At 46.9% G+C, this 24624-nt stretch overlaps 1 protein-coding gene across 5 annotated transcripts in view; it reads left to right on the top strand.

The window, feature by feature from the left end:
* Med13l (mediator complex subunit 13L) overlaps positions 1 to 24624 on the top strand; it is a 206946-nt gene that overhangs the window by 154888 nt on the left and 27434 nt on the right. For all 5 annotated transcript variants that reach the window (XM_052168512.1, XM_052168513.1, XM_052168511.1 and 2 more), the window contains 10 exons: positions 4404 to 4549; positions 7324 to 7512; positions 7703 to 7891; positions 10841 to 11006; positions 13196 to 13300; positions 16024 to 16752; positions 17632 to 17857; positions 18744 to 18849; positions 19156 to 19280; positions 22026 to 22125. In XM_052168512.1, the coding sequence (XP_052024472.1) occupies positions 4404 to 4549; positions 7324 to 7512; positions 7703 to 7891; positions 10841 to 11006; positions 13196 to 13300; positions 16024 to 16752; positions 17632 to 17857; positions 18744 to 18849; positions 19156 to 19280; positions 22026 to 22125 (2081 nt within the window). The remainder of the gene's footprint in view (positions 1 to 4403; positions 4550 to 7323; positions 7513 to 7702; positions 7892 to 10840; positions 11007 to 13195; positions 13301 to 16023; positions 16753 to 17631; positions 17858 to 18743; positions 18850 to 19155; positions 19281 to 22025; positions 22126 to 24624) is intronic.

The raw sequence follows: 24624 nt of genomic DNA, 5'->3' as shown, positions 1-24624 counted from the left end.
GTAAAAATACCCTTTAAAAAATATCGTAGGAGAATGGGTCTTTCTCCTTTGTGGTTTTGCAAAGCCTTCCCCAGTTGCCCCTGTTGTAAGGCAGACCAGTCAACTGCCTCCAAAGGTGCCTTCATGGTAACAATCATTTATTCTAATAGGAGATTTTAAAGAAAAACCATCTCTCAAGGTATCTTGCACCTTGCTGTAAATGAAGCGGCCTCGTCAGTACTGTGTTCTGTTGTGTTTAAAAAACAGTTTCCTGCAAGTAGTTGAGGCTGGTCTAAAATGCAATCCTCTTCACCCCTGTCCGTTTACTTATTTATTGTGTATATTTGTGTGCAGAGCTCTGTAAAGGTCAGAGGACAGCTTATAGGACCATGTGGGTTCAGGGCTCCAGCTTAAGTCAGCAGCCATAGTGGGGCTCCCCTTTCCCTGGGCTACTTCCAGCTGTCTGGCTTCAGCTCTTACCCTCCTGCCGCTGCCCCACGTGTCACCCACACATTCTGCCTCCGAGCAGCCTGTTCCATGAGGACTGACATGAACCCAGGGGAGACCCTTGGAGTGAGAATTCTGGAATTTTTGTTTCTTTAAGAAAACAGAGAAATATTCTAAGAATGTTTTCATTTTAATCCCAGGTGTGGGGTGGCTTTGCAGCAGCTGAGTATGATTTGCCTCATGTTCTAGCAGAGGTGTGGTTTTGGCAGCTACAGATAGTTTTTACAATTGTGTGATGTTTGGAATTCCGAGACTTTTTCAGAGGGTATGTAAATGCTAGAGCCCTGAGAAGTGGTTATAGGTCATTCAGGGGATTGGTTGCAGTTTGTTAGTAGTTATGCTCAAAGAAGAGAGAAATTAGGTTCACTAATCTCTGCGCCACCCCCCCCCCCATCCTTATTTCTCTTCTGTCTAGGTGATAGGGGGTGAAATGGGGTCGGAGGAGTGGTGGAATAAGGGTGGGAAAAACAAAACAAAACACCAAGTAGCAAAGACCGGACGTGCAGACCCAGTCCTCAGGCACGAGGGAAGGTCTAGCCAGGTATTTGTCTCATCATTTGTTTAATGTTACATAGTTCAATAGTGAATTAAAACCAGGTCTGCACACTGAAACTAGAAGTGGATTTGGTAGCACAGACCTGTGATCCCAGCTATTTTGGAAGCTACTGCAGGAGGATTGCAAGTTCAAAGGCCATTTGGGCTAAAGCACTGGGGTAGAGTCCCAGAAGAGACGCATATAACATAGCACAGCACTGGGCTCCACCCCAGACTGTTGACACAGGGAAGGGGTTTGGCTTCATCCGACCTTAAAACTGCACCTCCTCACCAGTCACACAGCAGCACGGCTGCCTTCAAGCTCATTCCTTCCTGGGCTCACAGTACTTACCTTAGTCTCACAGCGTCTGTCACTCCTTGTATGAAGAGCCATGTTTCATGTCTCAAATCACACAGACAGTGAGTTGTGCACAGCCCTCACCAAGCTGTCATTGTATGACCTTGTGTTTTAACCCAGAAGTTTAGATGCTTCTTAGTAGCCTATAAAATTTTAGAAGAAAGGCAAAAACTGAAGAGGAAAGTATCACAAAGAAAGCTAAACATTCCATTTCTGCTCCCATCAAGCCCATCCAAGTGCAGCTTATGACAAAGTAATTGCTGGCTCAAAAGCTAGTCAGTGGGGCATCTCAAGATGGAAGCCCTCTGACTGGGGCACACAGAAGCCCTGGGCCATATTTGGTCTTTACTTTACTTTAAACGGAAACGATGAGGAATGGACAGGCAGGTTATTCTCCCGAAAGAGTGGCAGTGCTGGCCCAAGGTGTAGTGCAGCTCTGTACAAGCGTTGAGTGTGCAGCCCAGGAGTGAGTGAGTGTGCAGCCCAGAGTGAGTAAGTGTGCAGCCCAGGAGTGAGTGAGTGTGCAGCTCTGTACAAGCGTTGAGCGTGCAGCCCAGGAGTGAGTGAGTGTGCAGCCCAGGAGTGAGTGTGCAGCCCAGGAGTGAGTGAGTGTGCAGCCCAGAATGAGTGTGTGTGCAGCCCAGCAGTGAGTGAGTGAGTGTGCAGCCCAGGAGTGAGTGAGTGTGCAGCTCTGTACAAGCATTGAGTGTGCAGCCCAGGAGTGAGTGAGTGTGCGGCCCAGCAGTGAGTGAGTGTGCAGCCCAGAGTGAGTGTGTGTGCAGCCCAGCAGTGAGTGAGTGTGCAGCCCAGCAGTAAATGAGTGTGCAGCCCAGGAGTGAGTGAGTGAGTGTGCAGCCCAGGAGTGTGTAGGAATCCAGCCAGAGGGGGCTGTTGAGCTTGTGAGGCTTTTCTGACTCCACACCCTTCCTATTCCACACCTATACACTGCTTCTTCTAGATACACAGGAACATGCTATTTAAAACACTGATATTGGGGGCTGGAGAGATGGCTCAGCAGTCTGTGCCTGCAGCTTTTGGCACCTAATGTGGCTTCCTCAGAGATGCGGTAAACCAGCAGCAGGGACCAGCATCGCAGCCTCTATTTGTCTGCTTCCTCCAAAGCCTGTTCTTTTTCTTGTACCTTTATCAATAGTAGCAATAATCCTCTCTTTTCCCACACGTTTCTCTGTTCTGTGTGGGGCATGTGAGAAGTGCAAGAGAACGCTGTGTGATGTCACCTAACAGCCCCTTTACTCAGCTTACTTGGTAAAACAAATGCATCTACTCTCTGCTGGTTCCGCACTTACTAATCTTTTTGTTGAGTCAAGCTGAACTTTTGCATTTAAAAAAAAGTCTTCTTGTAGCAAACTCCCCTCTGCTGTCCACATGCACGCCTGCTCCTTGTTCACTCTGGGTCCTGCTGACTTTGTGTCCTTCACTGCTTCACCCCGGGAGCCTGGGCACGGTGCTTGGGTGGCATCATTCCTGTGCTTGCTTCCGTTTCTTGTGGGTTTCTTCCAGGGTCAGGCCCACACCCAGCAGCCCCGTGGCTCTCCGCACATGCTTCATGCTTGCTGACTGGTGGCTGGTGGCTTGTGGCTGGGCAGCTGCCAGTTCATGCACAGTCAATAGTTGCGCTTTGCCGTGCGCCTGTGACTCCCTCCAGTTCCTATAAGCCACGGCACACAGAGAAGGGTGTGTGCACAGAACCCTGCATGGGTCTACCCAGCCCGTCCAGGTCAGTAGGATGGTTTGGTTCTGTTGTGTTTCTAGTCACTGCTTTTGTAAAGGACAGCCAGTGTTACTATTGTAGGCTTTAAATGTGTTCCTTTTTTGTGAAGTTGAAATGTAAATGTATAGAGATCAACAAGTCTTTCTGAGTTTTTGGAAAAAAATCTCCCCAAGTGTGCCACCCTTTGCTGTGTTGCGCTGCCTATCTACTTGCAAGACCAAGTGCATTCTATGGCCAGAACTTGACATTCTTAGTAAAGCGCAAACCGCCTGAGTCCCTTCATCAGACAGGAGCGTTTTCCTTCCTGCAGTGATGCGCTTCTCTCACTTGCTGCACAGCATTGGGTTTTACTCTTGAAACAAGATCTCATGTTCTGGGGAGTGCTTCTGCTACGCCCTGTCACAGTTTGGAGACCAGTGAGCATGCGTCCTTCCCAGAGGTGGCTGCTCCAGCAGGGTGGTTTTGGTCCCTAGGCAAATGTTCTTAAGGACACTTTGAGGAATGAGGGTATATTACTGCTGGCTCAGGACCAAAGCTAACAACTTTGAAAGACTATAACACTGTAGTAACTTTTTTCCTCCATGGCACCTCAGGAAATCAGTACATCAATGAAAAGAAGTTGTAAAACTAGATAATACGGTGATACACCCCTTACCCAGAGTGGAGACACATCACCACGCTGTGGTGTGAGCACTGCTGTCGTTTGGGTCTGTGGTTCTGAAGTAGACTCTCCCAGAGTAGTTCAGGCTCACCCCAGCGCCTGAGAGATGTGCCTCAGACTCCGTGCACTCAGATGGTAGGCACGTGCCAGCTTGCTCCTGCCATTCAAGCCAATTGTATTTAACCTTATATAATGCTCTGAGCTGTGTGACATTTACTACACTGTACCCCAAATAAGCAAAGCCATTCTTATCTCTCCAATGGGGTAGAATCTTAGCCCTATTGCTTATGATCCTGTCCATAATGCACTTTAAAAGTAATTGTTAAGATTTCTGTTTCCTCCTTTGTGGAGCTAAGAGGGTTTGAGTGCTCTTTGTGCAGAAGGCCCTGTGGGTTCTCCTGTCTCCAGGGGACACGGGAGCTTCATGTATGAATAGAGATGTCCTGTTGAGCACCTGTGAGAGTAAGCACTAACACCTGCTTTGTTTTAATGCACCATCAGCTGGAGGGTGCTGTTTGTTCCCAGCAGATGAGGGGCACCTTGGCTGGGTGGCCAAGAGCAGAGCAGCATCCAGGTGCTGCCACTACTGCATCCGGCCACGTGTGAAACCACTGTCCGTTCTTTTCTTTCAGTGAGCATCTGTCCTGTGGGTTCACATTCTTTCTTCATGGAGAGAGTAACGTGTGCACAAGTGTGGAGATCGCTCAGCACCAGCCAATCTATTTGATCAACGAGGAACACTTACACATGGCCCAGTCTTCACCTGCGCCATTTCAAGGTCAGTCCTAGCACCACTGAGTGTAGCCACCTCACCCAAGCAGGTGCTGTTGGAGTGGTGAGGTGTTGAGGGTGGAGTGAGGTCTTGTAGGAGGGTGTTTACTTCAATAGGTGGTTTAAAGTAAGCATCATCAGTTACTGACGTCTCTCAGGCAAGCACATGTCTAACCTGGGCTTAGTAAAGCTGTGTAATTTCCTTTGGGACAAGCTAAATTGGCAAGCATCTCAGGCAGACCAGAGTCACCCATCTCCCGGCCATTGTGCACAAGTGAATGAAGGGGCTGTGATTGTGTCTGCCAACAAGGCTTTGCAGTGAAGCCACTGACAAAAGGTGGTTGCTAACAAGGAGAGCTGGCTTTCTGAGTCTCTTCCAGGACACAGTTGTTAGTGACTGTTGTTATTGTCAGCGGTATTTTCTTTAATTGCCTGTTGTGGGTGAACATCTGGTTATGACTTGACTCTATACACTGGTTGTCTCATCACTTCTTAGCTTCATCTTTGTTTCAAATTAACTTTACGCCTTTTGATTCCACTAACATTCTAAATCTATATCTTAATCTTAGGAATTCAGGATTTTCTATGAATAATAGTTTTGAAAGGTTAAAAACCATGAAAAAAATCTTTTGGGCTGAGTTTGATTTATCATTTCCAAAACTTTCTGGCTGTAAAAGACATGACATACAGAATGTAATAGCTTGTCCCCACGTATGTTCTCATTTATTAAAGAAATAATAAAGCTACATCCACCTTAAGTTGTGAAGATAAGTCCACCTTAAGTAGGGAGAGTCCTTGGATTCCTCTACCTAGTTCTCAGTCTTACCAAGAGATTGATAGGCCCGCCACCCCAAGTCGCCATCCTTACATTCTGATAAAAGTTAGGCACTGGGCAGGGCAGGTGTGCCATTAACCCCAGCACTCAGGAAGGAGGCAGAGTTCAGTTCACCTCTGAGTTCCAAGACAGCCAGAGCTATACAGAGAAACCCTGTCTTGAAAAACCATGAGCACACACACACAAACACACACACCTCACACCAACTATAAAATCCATGTAACATTTAAACAACCCACTTCCCAAAGCACAGACCAAGCTACCGCACAGCAGGTACTGTCGCTGGGCGTCAGACCTGTTCAAATATTATGCTCAGGTTTAAAATGTGGAGGAGCACTCAACCTCATCTTCAATGTTATCACTTAAAATAAAGGCATTTATGAAGATAGAAAGGTCACAAGAGAAGATAAGTAGCTTTAACCTTGGAAGTTGGGAGCGATTATATTGGGAATGAAGGCCCCTAGAGATGACGTTTTTTTTAAGTCAGCTCTACTTCTCTTTCCTCATGTAACACATTACCCAACTGCTGTAAAAACTCCTTGTACACTTGAAAGAAAGTGTCTTTATAAAACTCAACAATATGGAAAATGAATATACACCAATAGAGAAATTCTTTAAATGTTTTTAAAGTTAACACCCCCCCCCCCAATAAAAAACAAAAAACAAAAACCAAAAAAACCAGCACCTGAGCCAGGCGCAGAGGCACATGCCAGTAATCTCAGTTTTAGGTGGATAGAGAATACCATGTCATATTGGATTAAAGATAACTTTGGCTGTGTGAGATTTGTCTCAGAAGCTACAAGGGAGGAGGAGAGGTGGCACAGTTAGCTTAGTAGTGCTTGCTCCACAAGCATCGAAGCCCTGAGTTTGCTTCCCAGCATCAGGTCAGAGGTGGATGGGGCATGACCAGTATCCTCGGTTCTGAGGCTAGATCTATGGGCTTCATATTCAGTGAGATGCCTTGTCTCTTTAAGAGTGGTGGAGAATCAGGAAGGTGGCCCAGCGAGTGAGGTTTCCCTGGTAAGCACTCTGTTGAACCCTTAGAACCTGGGTGATAGAAGGAGAGAACAGACTACTGCAGAGTATCTTCTTACCTCCATATCTGGACATACAAATTAATTTAAAAGACAAAGATGTAGAGAGGAAGACTTCTGACATTGATCCCTGGTCTCCAGACTCATGGGCACACATGTGTATACATAGACTGCACATGCACATGCAGTGCACACACAAAGCCAAAGGGAATGAGGTGCTTCCCACTCTGAGTTGTCCAGTCCCCTAGAAAGGGTTATTCTGGAGACTTGGTCACAGGGCACAGGGCACAGAGTAAGTACCACGGTAACCCAGTCTGCTTCTAACTCCACCAATACAACATTGGCTTCAGTGACTGAAAGCAAACAGAGCTAGTGTTGGGTCCATCCTGGAGTTCCCATGGCCTGAGCATGCTTGTCAGGCATTCCTGAGGAGTCCCACTGGAGCACAGGGAAGCTGTGTGCTTCACACTCCACCCTCGGGCATTAAATCTGCTAGTAGGCGGTTATTGCTTTTATTATATATTCTATGTTACCTATTATTCTCTGATTATTACATAGGTAGGGCTCTCAGGATCCACATCAGTGTTAAGTGACAGGTGGGCCTGCGTGTCCATGCCAAATGTAGTGTTCATGTTGGACAGCCGTTATCCATAGAGAGGCATGCATTTTAATGTGTAGATGATTTATATAGTATATAATGATAGACTTGAAAGTGTAATGGTATCCCAACTTGATATTTTAAAAAATTGATGCAATTGAAATACACATAAATAATTCTAAAGTAAACTTTAAAAAACCACACTGTGAAAGACTTCAAGATATAAATCAAAGGGCATGAAGTAGTGCTCTGTTTTAACCTAAAATGACGACATATACAGGCTTATACGTGATACTTGTCTCTCCTATCTATAGTACTGGTGAGTCCTTACGGCTTAAATGGCACGCTAACAGGGCATGCATACAAGATGTCCGACCCGGCTGCCCGCAAGCTGATGGAGGAATGGCAGTGGTTCTACCCGATGGTGCTGAAGAAGGAGGAGCCTCGAGAGGAGGCTGAGTTGGGATATGACGACGACCAGGTGGCAGTTGAAGTCATTATTGGTAAGAAAGTGCTTGCTTAGAGAACTGTACTCTAGCTCCATTGTTAAAGAGATGACCACTCAGGTTTTGTACTGTCTGGTGACTCTGGGACACACCTTCAAGCAGGTGTGCCTGTGGCAGCACTTTGTTGTCCCTTGACCTGCTCACTGAGACAGCTGCTCAGCCTGCTCCTTGCCGTCTCTCCTCACAGGCGGTGTCCGGTTGGTCTACCCTTCGTCTTTCGTGTTGATCTCTCAGAATGACATCCCCGTTCCTCAGAGTGGTGCCAGTGCCGGGGGGCACAGCACAGCTGCACAGCAGGGGCTTGGCAGTGTGAAGGACCCCAGTAACTGTGGGATGCCTCTGACGCCTCCCACCTCCCCAGAGCAGGTGGTTATAGGTGAGTGCAGCCCAGTAGGCTCCTGGGAAGGATTCCCAGACCACCATCAGCAGGGCAGAGTTGCTAGGGGGTGAGAAAGCCAAGTGGCCGTGTCTCACTCAGAATTGTGCCTGTGCCACCTTAGTCTCCCTTCTACGGATCTGTGTTGGTGCATTCCTTAGTTCTGCACACTCAGTTACCCTGGCACACTTACTGTCTGCGTTTCTGCACATAGACAGGAAACTGTATGTGGAAACTAAATAAACTATCTCTTCCTGTCCTCTTTTAAATAGTGGTAAATACTGTGACAACTTTACTTGTGTCTCAGTGGCCAGATGCCTGAGAGAGATGCCCTTAGGGGAAAGAGGACTGTCTGTCTCACAGTTGCACAGAGCTAGCCCACTGTCACTGGGCCACAGGCATTGGAACAAAACATTATGGTAGTGGGAAGAGGGCAGGGAGGGAGTTCTTAGCTACTTGTTGGATACAGGGTAAAGAGCACACAGAGCAAGTGGCCAGGGCCAGGTGAGCCCTGATGATGTGTCCCCTATTGAGAATGTGTCCCTAGTGAGGACGCGTCCCTAGGGTCCTGCTTCCTCTGGCAGGTCCCCCTGCCCTTTCACCACTCTCAGTGAACTTGGAAGGGTCAGTCCTTTGACTTAGTCAGAGCTGTCTCCTGAGGTGTCTTACCATGACCTGCTGCCTTGGAAGAGCTTCCTAGTCCACTTAGGTGGACAGTCAGATGGCCGCAAGCCCTGCGCCAGGATGGCTAGAGACTTTGCCTAGCTGACAGCTGCTACCCAAGGACACATATGCAGTCATTCTTTCTCCATTATAAAGTGTGTCAGAATAGCACGCGGAGCTCCGATTGGGTACTGAGTCCTATGCTAATTAGCTCTCTGAAGTGAGCATCCAGTCTCTCTCCCTCTCCCTCTCCCTCAAAATGGAGAGATTGCTTGAATGGAGAACAACAGTTTTGTCCACTTTGTTAAATGATAGGGCTCCCGTATTAACAGTCCTGGCTACAGTCAGCTTGTGTTGATTGGAACTCTATTGCACTTGTGTCCTTTTGTCTGTACTTAGAGATGTGCACAGAGCAAATGCACACTTTGTGTGTGCCGCTTGTGGGTCAGCCTGCCCCTCCACAGCCTGGTTAGGCTCACAGGCTCAGAGAGCAGAGTATTGCTGGGACTCTTCCGGAAACAGGTTGCCCTTGATGGATTTTATTATAACTAAATTGAAAAAGAAAATACTTTGTTATCTTTTGTAGTGATCCTCAAAGACCCTATCTTTCTATAGTGCAACTTTAAGAATACAAATTTTTAAGAAAAATTTAAAATATTTGAAATGCTGACAGATAAGATTTATTTAATTATTTTATGTATGTAAGTACACTGTAGCTATCTTCAGACATATCAGAAGAGGGCATCTAATCCCATTATAGATGGTTATGAGCCACCATGTAGTTGCTGGGATTTGAACTCAGGACTTCTGGAAGAGCAGTCAGTGCTCTTAACTGCTGAGCCATCTCTCCAGCCCTGATTGGTGTGAACTTTAAAATCAAATGCCTGCTGCATATATGGTGCCTTGAGTTCCAGAAGTTCTCGGTTCCAAAGCAAAAGACTGCGATGACTTCTGTTGTCACTTTCATGTCCCCGCTCTTCACATTGCATCTCCTTTGGAGGCCTAGAAATGCAGAGGCACAGCTTTCAGTCCCGGGAGGGGCTCTTACTCTGCCACTCAGCACTGCTGTGGACACCTGAGTCTTGGTCTCCTCCTTGATGATTTCTTGGTCCAGGTTTTAGAGTGGGCACTTGAGAAACATTGGGAAGTGAAATGAATTCTTGTGCTTGACGACCAAGTATGATTTATTTTTTTAAAGATAGCAGTGAAATACCAGGTCTTCTGTCTCCTGTACTCCATCCATCTCCAGTGTTAGTGCTTTGGAGGGGAGGGGGAGGCAGCTTCAGCAGTTTAAAATAGTCTGATGTTTTTAGTTGGGAAAATCTAAACATCCTACAAAGCAATGGCCTTGATGCAGCAGCCATCATGGAGAATAATTTGTGTCATAAGGGACATTGAAAGATTTTCAAGATACAGTGCAGATTATCCAGAGTCTCCACATGGACATTTTTGGTCAAGATGTTTTGCACTTTCATTTGTTGAGAACAGAGCCCATAGTATATTTATTGAGTCAAATGAAAGAGAGCCATGGAGTTGACTGGACGTTGCCTTTAGACTAGCCAGTGTCTGAAGTGGGAAGGGTAGGGCTTCTGTCACCTGTACCATCACAGTGTGGGCGTGGCCAGAAGGCCATCAACAGAGGGGCAGACTAACTGGACACACTTAAGGGAAGACAGTGAGTCTTCCTCTGGAAACATCACTTGGAGACAGTCACTTTCCATGAATTAGTGCTAAGCTTGGGTGGCTCACATTGGGAGTAAGACAAGCAGTTCTAGACACCAGTGCACCAGTAAATTCTTTCTCTTGCTTGTGCACTGTGTGTCTTTATTACACGGCTATTTAGCTGAATGAGCACAGAGCTGCCTCTGCCACTCTATTTGACCTCAGATATACTCATTGTGTTTTAGTTTCTAAACTCAGGATAAGTAATAAATTTTTGCATTTTTAATATTACAATTATAATCTGTTCCTTATAAGTGAAGTTGCATCTAAACATATGTGGTGAGATCTTGCTGTGCATGTCTTCCCAGGTGGTGTGCACAGTGTTTATCATGTTGTTGCTTTAGGAAACACACAAGGAATCCCATAGACCTAGGCAAGTTGGTTTTGGTTGGTGTATGGGGAAGAGATGTGGAGAGGATTCTCTCAATCCCTGCAGATAGTGTTGTTGCTGGGGGAGGGGGGAAGACAGCTTCATTGATGTGAGTTTGGCAGGTACAGTATCCAACAACCTGTGTACCTCCTGCACCTGTGGCATTTCGTGTTCTAACTGTGCTTGCTTTCCAGGAGAGAGTGGAAGTGTGCAGAGTGCCGCTGGTCACCTCGGGTCCCAAGATGGGGGGGCAGTAGCTATGCACAGTCCAAAGAGATCAAGGAAGATCCCTCCGAAACTCCACAATCACATGGTCCATCGCGTCTGGAAGGAGTGCATCCTTAACAGAGCCCAGGCTAAGTACGCGTTGTGCATCGTGGTTAGTCACATCTCCTTGACCGCAGGATGACGAGGGCAAGTCAGTCACATGTACAACTTTGTGACCAAACCCAAAGATCTCCAAATTGTCATTTTTATGATTTAAGCTCTGAACATGATATAAAACAAGGATGTTAAAAAGCAGAATATTGCTTTACCTGATTTAGATATTGTGGATAGTTTTCAGGTTCTTGATCATATGAAAATTGACATGGTGTTGATGTGACGTCTGCCAATAGGAACAGCTCAGAACTTCACCCTGACTGTTAGGTGGCCATCAGGGTCTGGCTGCCTTTTGTGCCGATTTCTGAGTGTTTCCCGGGTATAGAGGGAAACCAACAGTGGTTGTGTTGACCTTGGACTTTCACCAGCAGCGCACACCTGGATGATACTCTGTTCCTGTGTGTGTGCACTTGTGTGTGTGTCTGAGCATGTGTGTCTGTCTATGTATGTGCATATAGGTATGTGTATATCTATACATATCTGTATGTATGTGTGCATGTGCATCTGTGTGTGTCTCTGAGTGTATGATGTATATGTATGTGTGCATGTGTATATACATGTGTGTCTGCATGTATGTGTCTGTCTTGTGTGTCTATGTGTGCATATACATATTTTTACACTTATGTGTGTGGATACGTATGTCTGCACCACTTGTATGTCTGATATTTACAGAGGTCAGAAGAGAATATTAGATCCCTTGGAACTGGAGTTGTGGATGGTTTTGAACTATTGCTCTGAGAACCAAACTCCTGAGGCCTCTGCGTGAGCAGCCAGTGTTCTCAACTCCTTTGCCAACCATCTCTCCAGCTCCTACTAGTATTATTTTAAAAACAGGCCTGTAGAGGCCAAAAGAGGGGCTGGGTCCCCAGCACATGGAGTCACAAGCAACTGTGAGCTGCCAGACATGCGTGCTAGGGACCAGACCAAGCACTCTTAAACATGGTCACCTCTGCAGCCTGTCATGTGGGTACTCTTGTTACTAATAACTTTTCACTTAGAAATAACATAAGCTCTTCTAAGAGGGTACTGTTCAAAATTCTATGTGTGGGTTCAATAGCTGCCCTTTGGATCAAGCTTTTAGCAAATTGTTATTAAATATTTACTTTCAGATGAATTGATTGTAGAATAGGCCACTGAAGATATGCTAGACAAACTCTATAATAATTGTATGAAGAATCATAATCTAAGACTTGAAAATTGCCCCAAGTACTTAGAAAAGATTGTTTCCTCCAGAATAATTATTACAAATATTTTTACTTCTATTTTCAATGCCTAGATAATTTTTTAGTTAGTATTTTTTTCACCGTCCTCTATTTTTACTCAAAAGCAGCTTCATACCTCTGCTGTTTGTGAGGGACACGCCCCTCTCTTACTGGCCCAGTGTAGGAGCTAAGGCCCCCAGGAAGGTAGACAAGGCCTCGAGGATTCCCACAGGATCACCCGGTGAATCTGTGGCATCAGCTGCTGGGAATGAAGAGTCACATCCTGCCTCTTTGGTGTTTCTAGTGGCTCGTTAGTAAAGCCATTGAAGTGCTAGAACACTGCCTCGAATGCAGGAGCTTCCAGCGTGAGTTAGAGTGTTGCAGAATAGATAGACTTTGTAGATGTTTTCAAACAGTAATTTAAAATTCTTACATAATGTTAAGTGACTTTGTTTTTTGTTTTTGTTTTTTGAGACAGGGTTTCTCTGTATAGCCCTGGCTGTCTTGGAACTCACTCTGTAGACCAGGCTGGCCTCGAACTCAGAAATCCACCTGCCTCTGCCTCTCAAGTGCTGGGATTAAAGGTGTGCGCCACCACTGCCCAGCGTTAAGTGACTTTGTATATATCGTGCGTGCATGCATGCATGCATGCGTGCGTGCAGGATGGGGTTGGGCAAGTTGGTGTGTACGTGTGTGGTACTAAACCCAGGCCTTGCTCATGCCAGCAGGAGTGACTTTCTGAAAGGCAGCATCAGAGTGGGTGCTGTCCATGGCCATGTAAGAGGAGCTTAAGAGGGGCATTGACTCTGCCCTGCGCAGAGTAGACAGACCGTCTACCTGCTCAGTTACTCTGATCTCTTGTATCAACTGGATCCATTTCCATGTAAAGAGGATTCACCCCTTAAGGGAAAAACCGATGTTTTGTCTGCGGCAGAATGAGTTAGCGCATGTCTGTACCCTTTCTAGGAGGAGCCAGATGTCAACGCCCACTCGGGAAGAAGAGCCTGCTCACAGCCCAGCTGCCTGGGATTTTGTGGACCCAACCCAAAGAGTCAGCTGTTCGTGCTCCAGGTGGGTGTGGAGCGGCCACAGCAGCGGGAGAGACAGTGGTGGCCCTGGTGGCCAGCCACGGTTGCACCGACCAGTTCATCTTGGTCTTCCCTCTAATGTCTTCCAGTACAGAAGGAAGGGATCTGTCTGTCTTGTCTTCCATGAAGTGGGGTTTTATTGCCAGGATTCAGAGGTTAGCACTGAACACTGACTGGAGTCAGCAGAGCATTGATGAAGTGGCTCTTGAGAGCCTCGGGCGTTAGAAGTGGGGCGTTTGCTGACATCCCCAAGAGACATAGTGGTGGCTCAGTTGTTCATCTCTGAAGTGTTTCCCCTCCCCTCTCCCCACTGACTTAACATCGCTGTGTGGTAATACAGGATCTATCTCCCTGCCATCGGCTTTTATGGCTTTTTAAGTTTTTTAGAGGAGGTAAACCTATTTCCCAGTTCAGCAGATGGTTATGACAGGGGGTCTAGAGTTTTAGAAGCATACATTTCTCATGTGCTTCCATGGCCTTTTGGGAAGGAGGGTTGTCTTTTGAGATGGCTGAACATTGACTTCTCAGCTCAGGTGTCACAGAATGTTAGTGGGCTAACGTGGGAAGGAAATGCAAGCTCTTTCCATCGACTTGGAGAAAAGAATGTTAGCCCGTGTTCCCGGCTCCCTGGCCCCATGCTCTTAGCAAGTGATGCCGTAGTGGGCAGCCCTGTCCTCCAGCCAGTCCTACCCAGGCTTGGCTCACCCTGCAGTTTCATGAAAAACTCTCTGGCCCACTCGGTGTCCTCTGTCTGTCTGTCTGTCTGTCTGTTGGCTATTGGCTATTGGGAGTTGGAAGCCGGGCATAAACCTTTAGCACGGATGTGAGGTATAAACTATGCTCAGTTTGACTTGGGCTTTTTTCTTTTTCCTGATCCTTTCTATAATCTAGATTTTTTGGTTTTTTTGGTTTTTTGGATTTGGTTTTTTCGAGACAGGGTTTCTCTGTATAGCCCTGGCTGTCCTGGAACTCACTGTAGACCAGGCTGGCCTCGAACTCAGAAATCCACCTGCCTCTGCCTCCCAGAGTGCTAGGATTACAGGCGTGCGCCACCACCGCCCGGCTTAGATTTTTTTCTTAAAACATTGTTTTACTTATTAGTGTCACATTAAAAAACTTATCAGCAGTATATTTAGTAAATAATGTTTTGCTTTCTGTGCTCTGGAATTGCTGCTCCCATTTCTTAGCCAGATTCTTACTCCCTAGGTTCTGTCTGGTCCCTTCCTGTGTGGCTTTGCCTTAATGGCCCTCCTCCCTCTGCTGGCCACACCCTGTCTCTCCAAGGCTGCTCTCCCCTGTGTTCAGGCCAGGCTCCTTGATAACTAGGGTTTTGGAACATGGTCTCTCAGTGCACGGCACATTCCCTCTCTTAAACATTGTGGAACTGAAACAGGCAGCTTCAGAAGCTTACATGTGTTACAACAAATCCTTTCCTTGAAGAGTCTGCTTGAGAACCCTACCAGAAGATGAGTGCAGCCACCTCTTCTGGGGAAAGTCCTGATAAAAGGTAGGAGCAGGCCCCCCGGAAGACTGGTGAGGTGCTCACTGACTGCCGTGCCCTTGGTGCATGGAGCACACACACCTCTGCCTGCCTGCACTCTTTTTGAGAGCCTTATTCAAAGTCAGCCTCCTTTTGGTTTTCTTTTTCTTTTTTTTTTTTTCCACTTAGTTTTTAGACTGTTTGAGCGGAATGTTTGCAGATTATCGCTGCAGGATTGCCAAATTGAGTAGAAGGGGCTGCTTCCTCACTATTTAATGGCTGAACAGAACAGGGCAGCTGTTCTACTGTCCCACTAAACCATTCCATCATGGCACACAAATCCATTTTACTGCCCACGAGGGCATCATTTAGTTCAATGCAGCAGTAATTTAATACTACCCAAGTGGCCTCAGAGTCACCACCGCACTGCTGGAGAACTTGCAGTCTTCCTTGGAGTGATTTACAGACAGAGAAGCTGGCTGACCTGTTGTGAAACTTGGCTGTGCAGCGTAAACTTGGCATCATTTAGTGGTCCTGACCAAGCCTGTTTCTCAGGCCTGTGTTTGCCAAGAACTGTGGACAGATGTGCATCCTCACTGAGATGCAGCAGGGCTCACACGCAGGAGCTGTGTTCTGACTTCCAACTTCTAAGCTCTGGTCCATCTTCACAAGTGTCTGAAGTTGACAGTTGTCTCATATTCCTTCCCAGACACACTCAGAGACATGGCTTAGTAGGCCATGAGTCCTGTCAAGTGTTCTTGTTTATCTTGGTTTCACATTCTTCAGAGAGTGGAGCATGGTGATTTGATTCCCAGTGTGCAGTGTTACAAGTCATTCAAGCCATTGTGTATTACCATTTAGAGAGTCGAGACACGGGAAGTGAATTTCTACTTTTTGCCTTTTCTGGTTACTTAGTCTCGCAGACTTCAGATGCAGTGAGAGCAGGTCTTTTTAGCTCCTGTCTGATCAGCAATGTTTAAGATGAGCAGGATAGTAAGTTCTATTTCGCATCAAGTCCACTCTTTATCTGCTTGACCTTAGATGTGAGTGGTTCTTGACTTCCTGTCAGGCATTTGTATCTTAGTGCTTGTAAGTAGAAGGGGTTCTGGAGCCTTTCATAGGTGCTAGTCAGTCAGTCCCTTAGCAAGGACACTTGTCTGTGATGTCACAGTCATGTTGTTATCTGTACTGGGGATGTGCTAACTTCACTTTAACTCTCATTGTAGGCATAAACTTTTAAAACGGTCTGCAGTAGGACCCAGCCGACCTTCCGGGCCCTCTCAGCCTGGCTTCAGTTCAGGGCCGCCATCCTCCTCCTTACCGCCTCCTGCTTCTTCCAAGCACAAAACCACAGAAAGACAAGAAAAGGGAGACAAGGTGCAAAAGAGACCCTTGGTGCCCTTTCACCACAGGCCTTCTGTGGCCGAAGAGCTATGCATGGAGCAGGACGCGCCTGGACAGAAGCTAGGGCTGGCAGGGATAGACGCCTCCTTAGAGGTGTCGAACAGTCGGAAGTATGATAAGCAAATGGCCGTGCCTTCCAGAAATCCAAGCAAGCAAATGAATCTGAATCCTATGGATTCACCTCACTCCCCCATTTCCCCTCTGCCCCCCACACTCAGCCCTCAGCCACGAGGTCAGGAGGCAGAGAGTTTGGACCCACCTTCTGTCCCTGTGAACCCTGCCCTCTATGGAAATGGGCTAGACCTTCAGCAGTTGTCTACTCTAGAGGACAGAACTGTCCTTGGAGGCCAAAGACTGCCTCTGATGGCAGAGGCCAGTGAGACGGCCTTGTACAGTGGGCTCAGGCCTTCCTGCGCCGAATCGGCTGACAGGTGGTGGCGGAGCTTTCGTCTCCCCCCCAGTGACGATGCTGAGTTCCGGCCTCCCGAGCTGCATGGGGGGAGATTTGACGCTGTGTTGGACGTGAACCCGGAGAGCACTGCCCTGCAAAGGTGAGCTGATCCTGGGGTGGGGCTGGACACCCACACTCCCTCTGTGAGGTGGGGCTAGGCACCCATACTGTCCTCTGTCTTTGCTGTCTTCCCTTTCTCTGAAGACTCTGCACACAAAAGGGAAGTATCTCAGAATCAGCCCCTGTTCTTCACGAGTCTTAGCAATGTGGTGGCATTTAAATAGTTGGCACTTTAGGACACACAGTATGGATTCACCGCTCTGTTAGTTTGTCAGTCCGGAGTATACCCTGAAGAGACTTCCCACATTGCATACCCAGCTCTGTCTGTGTTCTCTGTGCCTCGGAGCCACTCCAGTTCTGAACATGGGCTCAGGTGACCTCCTACAAGCGTCCTCCCAGCCTCGTCTTAGTGCTGATTTGTTGGCTGAGGAGCCAGAGCTGGTGTACTTGGGAGTGTGTGCCCAGGACCTCCTATATTTTCTGAAGAATCTGGGCCTGGATTAACAATCTGCCTTAGCTCTGCCTGATCATGCCTAAGATCTTGGGGAAAAAACAAAACATGATACTGGAAATTTACTTTTTTTTTCAGTGTTCAGGTTCAACTTTCTTTTACATGATAAATCCTGGGCTAGTGTGAAGGCTCAGCAGGCAAGCCCACACAGAACCAGCACTGCGGGCAGAGACTTTGTCTGTCTGTGAAGTTCTGTGCTCACCATGCTGAGTCCACATAGGTATCGCCTATGCCTGACCCCGAGTTTAATCCCCAGAAAGGAGAGCGTTGGCTCTCTGTCCTTCACAGGGCACATGAGCAGGCACACACACAAAGTAAATGAAAAGAAATGTAACAGTCATGAATACTACTTTGAAAAAAGACAGTTTCACCATACCTTATTCAATTGTCACTTATTTTCCCTTTTAGACTCTTAGCACAACCTAACAAGCGGTTCAAAATCTGGCAGGACGAGCAGCCTCAGGTGCAGCCGCCCCCCTTCCTCGACCCATCGCCTCTGTCCCAGCAGCCTGGAGACCCTCTGGGAGAAGTGAACGACCCATACACCTTTGAGGATGGTGACATAAAGTACATCTTCACAGCAAATAAGAAATGCAAGCAGGGGACGGAAAAGGACTCCCTCAAAAAGAACAAGGTACCACTTGCCACAGCGCGAGTCCAGCTGCCTGTAGGGTTTAGCATTGGCTGTGTGTGTGGGAGAGTCCTGAGACAGAGTGTGTGAGGTGGCCCTGCCTGGTTGCTCTGTCCTCATCCTCATGCTCGTGGTACTGCCGTGTGGAGCAGCATTCTGTCCCTCTGTGTCACGGCTCACCTGTGTTCCAGAGTCCGCGGGCTGTAAGGAAGCTGCGTGTTCTCCAGGCTCACTTAGGCCGTGCATGGCTCCTCTCATGTGCTAATCACTGTTGGCCGGTGCTCCCTGCTCATTTTGTTTAAAATATTTTCCAAAATATTTAAGATGTAAAGCAAAACGTGTTGAGGGCAGTGTCTCTTCTCATGAAGTGCTGCTGTTCACCGTGCTGAGAGCTGTGCCTGTGTGTGCTCTGACTCCATCAGCACTGCCGTAGTGTAGCCTGTCAGTGGGGCCCGGCAGGTTCCATTCCAGGTAGTTAGTGCTGCGTGTACACGCTCTGGAGGCCGTAGGGAAGGATGGCGATTAAAGAGACTGATAGAGTCGAGGGGACAATGTACAGGGTCTGTGTGTGATCCAGAGGCTTGGTCTGTCATTAATGTTGGTGCAATTACTGAAGACAGTGTTGGATGCCAGGACAGGTCCTTAATGAGATCCACCAGCACCACCGAGTCTCTGAGAACGCCTAGAGGGTTGCGAGAGATGGGCGTTCTTCATTCTTTGCAATGCAGAGCAAGGGCCTGCCCTTGATTCCCTTTGGTTGTGCAGACCATGGTTTCCCACATTGCTCATAACCGGTTCCATTCGATGCGCTAATTCTTTGTGTTCTCCCTCATATCCCACACTTTGGGTTGCTGTTCATGTGTTTTGTTTGGCTGAATTTATTACACAGTCAGAGGATGGATTTGGTACCAAGGATGTCACTACACCAGGTCATTCCACGCCGGTGCCTGATGGGAAAAATGCCATGTCTATTTTCAGTTCTGCTGCTAAAACAGGTGTGTACATTGTTACTCGCTCACTTGGATTGTTGCTAAAGTAAAATGCAAAGGAAATTCTTCTCAATTTAAGATGATATTCCCAGTGCTATAGCAGTAATTTGATCCCGACTTTAATGTTTTTTTGGATTGTTTTTGGTTTGTTTCAAAGCTGATAAGCATATTTGGCAATAATTGTGTCTAAACTGAAGCAGGCCTTGGGAAGGAATTCCCATCAGGCCTTGTTCACTGAGGTCCAGTCCATGTCCTTTCCTTTCTCCCTCAGCTAAGAGCTGCTCACTCTGTCCTCGCCTCCTTTTCCCACAGATGCCCGGCAAGACAATGCCGCTGGCAGAGCTGGCTCCGGGAGCCTTACCCAGGTGACAGATCTGGCACCTTCCCTGCACGACTTAGACAACATCTTTGATAACTCTGATGACGATGAGCTTGGGGTGAGTCTGCTGTAGCCGCACTCGTGAGACCCGCCATGTGGGGACTGCTGCAGTGTTTCAGGGCTTCCTGTGGTTTGCTACACTAGACTCAGGACTCTCCTTCTAGGAACGAAATGAGTTTCAAAAGGCTCCTGCATTTTAAATCATTTTGCATCATTTACTTCTGGGTGTTGTACATCATTATTCTTCATAGTTGTAAATACTAGAATCTTTCATATTTATTTTAATAAACTCTTCTGAATATTATGGAGCTATAGAAATATATTTTCTTTTGAGGCGGTTTTTTCAAATAATACCTACAACTTTTCTTCTTCGCCTTATAACGGAGCGGCAAGTGTGCAGTTGCAGTGCAGTTCTGGGAAGTGGACTGTAGACACGTGATTACAGGGGTAGAAATGAGTTAGAGTTCTTGCGAAGAGACCTGAGCTAAGACCAGGTGGTCCCTGCGCTCATCCTTTCGACATCCTGTCCCTGGGGCAGACATTAGCACTTGCTGTCTCTAGGGAGACCACAGCTGAATAAGACACTCTTTTCAAATAACTTGGTTAATTTTTTTTCATTTACTTAATCTTCCTCTCCATCTATTTTATATAAACTTTTCAAACAATTTGATCACAGTTCTTTTGTGGCAGGTAACTGATGCAATTAACAAATTTGCATATTGATTAAATTACTGGATTTATGCTAAAAACACAAACCAGGTAAAACAGCCTATAAATGTATTTACTGGTGAGTTCAGCCTCACACCAGCTCTAAGGATGCTGACCATTAAAGTGCAGAGGGGGCAGGGCAGCAGGGTTTAAATTGAGGCTCTGGGTTAAGTAGGGATCAGATTTCTAACTTTAAACTCAAATGTAGCTAATCAGCAGATCTTCTGGACCTTTGGTACTGCCCATAGCTCCTGAGGATGAGGTGACATTGGCCTTGACAAATGGATTTACCTGGAGAGGGGGAAAGACTGAGGTCCTGAGGGGCGGGGCATTGAGGGAGTATGCTGTCCCTGATTGGACAGCAAGGAGAAGCAGCTAATTGCTGGGGACTGGCCAGCAGCCTACTCAAGGGCTCCCTTAGAAATGGGTACAGGGCTGGGCGGTGGTAGCGCACACCTTTGTTCCCAGCACTTGGGAGGCGGAGGTAGGCGGATCTCTGAGTTCGAGGCCAGGGCTACACAGAAAAACCCTGTCTCGAAAAACCAAAAACAAAAATGGGTTCTGCCTTCCAGAACCTCAGCTCTGCTGAGTGTGGAGTTGGGGAAGCATGGGCACTCTCTTTGTTTTTAAGTCTGAATTGCAGAAAACAAGAGTTCTGTTTGTTTGTATGTTTGTTTGTTTGCTTGTTTATTGCATCAGAGCACAGGAGCCTTAATTCAAACAGTTGCTCCCTGAAAGAGAAAGGCATGGCAGTGTGAGCAGTGACCAGCAGTGGCAGGAGCAGGAGGGCTGACATGGTAGGAGCTTCTGGTGCTGAGGAGAGTCAAGTCTGGAAGGAAGGTGATCCAGTCAGCCAAGCTGTGATGCACTGCGCAGGGCTCGCTCGCTGGTCACAGCGATGGCTGGCCACAGTGATGGAGCTCCCTGCCCAAGTTATAAATGACGGTCGACCTTAGTGGAGAAATGACTCTTTGAGGAATATACTTTAAACAATATTAAACACAAAGGAAATGTTTTCAATTGAATTTTTATTTCTTTGAAATAAGAGGTTCTTCTTTGATTTTTCCTCTAGTATTTATTGATAAAACCAATTTACCTAGTGAGTGGAGGAGGAAGGGACTGAGCAGTCAGGTGTGTTTGAATTTTAATGTACATTTTAACTGTATATTTTATACATGTAAATGAAATGTTAGACCTATAAGATCTATTCTTTTTAAAAGTTATTAAATTTTATTTATTTATTTATTTAATGTGTTTGTTTTTAAAGATTTATTTATTTATTATATGTAAGTACACTATAGCTGTCTTCAGACACACCAGATGAGGGGGTCAGAGCTCATTACGGATGGTTGTGAGCCACCATGTGGTTGCTGGGATTTGAACTCAAGACCTTTGGAAGAACAGTGCATGTTCTTAACCGCTGAGCCATCTCTCCAGCCCCCCCCCCCTATTTATTTAATGTGTATGAGTACACTGTAGCTATCTTCAGACACAACAGAAGCAAGTCACCATGTGGTGAATTGAACTTAGGACTCCTGGAACAGCAGTCAGTGCTCTTAACCGCCCCAAGAGCTATTCTTTTATGTTATTGGATATACTTTATTTTGTAACCAGCCTATTTGAGTTCTTAAAGATACTCTTTTCTAGTAAGGAAATTGCCTTGTTTTGAATGACTAGTCAGTTGTCTGCATTCAGAGGTTCTTAGATGGAGCTGCCTTTGTGAAGACAGAAGCTTAACTTTTAAATGGGAATGACAGAACATAATCCTATAGCTGTAGGAGCACATGGCCACTGTTTCAGTTGCCTCCTTCAGTGGAGGAAGAGCCAGCCCCACAGCCAGCAACTGCTGGAATACCTGGCCAGCCACCACATTGGGAAAGTGCCCTGGTACTAACGTGGAGGCAGCATACCTGAAGGCCTGTGCAGTCTCCCACCAGTCCCCTGAAGACACACTCACGTGCCTTCTCTCACTTGAGATGCTAGTTAGTGTGTCCGTGCCATAGCTGCCTGGAGGTGGTTCTGGGAGTTTCGTGAGGCTGTGGTACTTTAGCTTTTAAGGGTCAAAGGTGTTCTAACTATACAACTTTGTCCTCAGGCTGTGTCCCCTGCTCTGCGCTCCTCCAAGATACCTACTGCTGGGACTGAGGACCGGCCCCCTGGGAAGGACGGAAGAGCCACCGGCCCTTACCCTCCAAGTAGGTGCAGGGGCCTGAGCTGGCATGGTTACCACTGAGAATTAAGAAGTTAGTGCTTCTGAGAAGGCAGGAAGCGGGCAGCAGCAGAAGCCGTCCTGCTCTGCTGTCATTCTGCTTTGTTTTCAAACTAAGTGAAGCTGCGGTTCAGAGGGCAGAGGGCAGGAGGGTCCACGGTTCAGAGGGCAGAGGGCAGGAGGGTCTGCGGTTCAGAGAGGAGGAGGGTTTGGTGGAGGTTCCTTCCCCAGTGGGTCATAAGCTACATATTTCACTTCAGAGATTGCTGCTCAGAGAAGTTACAGAAAACACTTCTGCTTCCAACATTTTAATGGACTTATAGATAATGAATGTTTGTCAGAATTAGTCATGTAGTTTTAGGTTTCTCATTGAGGCCGCTGATGTTAATACCTTGCACCTGTGTGGGGGGGGTGTGGGTGTGGGGGGGTAGGGCGCGGGTGGGTGTGTGGGGTGTGTGTATGGGGGGGTTAGTGGGTGGTGGGAGGGCAGAAGTAGTGTAGTCTTTCCCTGAAAAAGCCATGGGCCTGCGGTGAGAGGAAAGTCAGGGCGGCCCTGCAGACCCAGAGGCAGACACACGCCGTTGCACATCACCTGTGGTTCCTGCTCTTTTCGCTTCAGCTGCTATTGAGAACAAAGTGAGGAGAAAACCGCCTTGTCACAGGATGAGTCAGAAAGTTTTATGACCCTATAAATGTAGTCTGACTCGCTCAGATGTAGACGTGGGACGTGTGCAGAGATTGGATTGTGACAGTTTAAGTAGATCCACGGCCTCTTACTCTAGCATGACATGGGAGGAGATGAACAATGATAGCCAGCCAGTCACTGTAGGGTTTTTAATTAATGTGAAAGAAACATGTACTTATAGGGTAGGTCAGGTGAGGACTTTTATGTGTACTAAAAAACCAGTCAGTCCTCTCTGTTTGTTTATGAGGACATACAGCAGGAGAGATGACAGTGTCTGAGGATGTAGCCAAGGCTGGCCACTCACTGCAGCTGTCCAGCAGGGTGGTCCTTAGACTAAAGGCGATTGCTTTATAGTGGACTCAGCTACTGATGCTAAAGTACAGGCTATAATAATGAGTTAAAATACAGCACCACAGTAGCGAGCCAACAGGATCCAATGCAAGACCTAAGTGAATCTGTAATGGGAGGGAGGGAGGGTTGGAGAGAGACACAGGCGCACACAGTGCTCCCTCCTCAGCAGTAGCAGTGCGAGAAGCATGGCCTGTCTTCGTCTCTGCTCTGCTTTCCTGACTGTGGTGAGCTATGAACTATCGTATCTGCAAGGGCACTGCCCCGCAGAATTCAAAGACATTGCAGACTGGGGCAGCGCTGTACATCAGCTTATGGCCCTGTGAAATAATTTCCTTAATGAATTTCTATTGAGTTAATGTATCCGATACTGAGCTCTTCTGGGGCTCCCTTGAGTTGCGTGTTCCATGTGTACGGTTGTCTCAGTTTGTTCAGTTCTGCTGTGTTCTGAATTCCCAGCAGCCACTTGTAGCTAGTGCATACAGGTCAAAAGGAAAAGATCCCGTATTACTGATTTGTCTATGTAACAATGAAGGATCAATCACTGAGCAGACCAGTTAATATCCTTTTGAAGAATGAACTTTAGAGAAAAAAAAATTTGTTGGACCATTCAGTTTGTGTGCCTGAGCTTCTGCTCTATGCTCTAAGGCAGAAGGATCCTGAGACATTGTATTTTTATTATTTTTAATTGTGTGAGTGTATATGAGTGTGTGTGTGTGTTGTGTGTGTGTGTTGTGTGTGTGTGTGTGAGAGAGAGAGAGAGATTGTGTGTGTGTGTGTGTGTGTGTGTGTGTGTGTGTGTGTGTGTACTTGCTCACAGTACTACTGGTTCCCTTGGAGGCCAGGGGTGTCGAATCCCTGAAATTACAGACAGTACAGACAGTTGTGAATTGCCATATATGTGGATGCTGGAAACTGAACCTGGGTCCTCAGCTAGAGCAGCCAATGTTCTTAACTGCTGAGACCTCTCTCTAGCCTCTGTAAATTTTTCATTGTTTGAAAGGGTCTCAGTGTGTAGAGCTGTCTGCCCTGGAACTTGCTGTGTAGACCAGAATGGCCTTGAACTCAGAGATCTGCCAGCCCCTGCCTCCTGAGGCCTCTGCATTTCTGGGATTAAAGGCTTTGCCACCATTAAGTTAAAAGTTACTTTTTAGAGGGAAGGGCTCCATTCTGGAAACACAGACATTGTTTTACTGTTCCCTGTTCAACTTTCCTTCGCAGCCCTTCCCATCCGTTCTGCCCTTAGTGGCCCTGTCTCTCCCCAAATAGTGACTCCTCCAAAGCCTTGTTTGGGTAAAACTTTTGCTAGTTCAAAGCTTACTGTTCTGACTCTGAGAGAATTCTGCTTTAATTCCATGTTAAAATCGTGAAGTTGTGCTCTTTGGCTTGGATAAGTGTTAGAGGTACAGTGCACATTTCTCAGTCACCCTTTAACCTAATATAAGGTTATCC

This window comes from Apodemus sylvaticus, chromosome 22 (genome assembly GCF_947179515.1).
Source record: "Apodemus sylvaticus chromosome 22, mApoSyl1.1, whole genome shotgun sequence".
Taxonomy (NCBI): Eukaryota; Metazoa; Chordata; class Mammalia; order Rodentia; family Muridae; genus Apodemus; species Apodemus sylvaticus.
The sequence above is the reverse complement of the archived record's forward strand: the minus strand, read 5'-3'. Positions and strand labels throughout refer to the sequence as shown.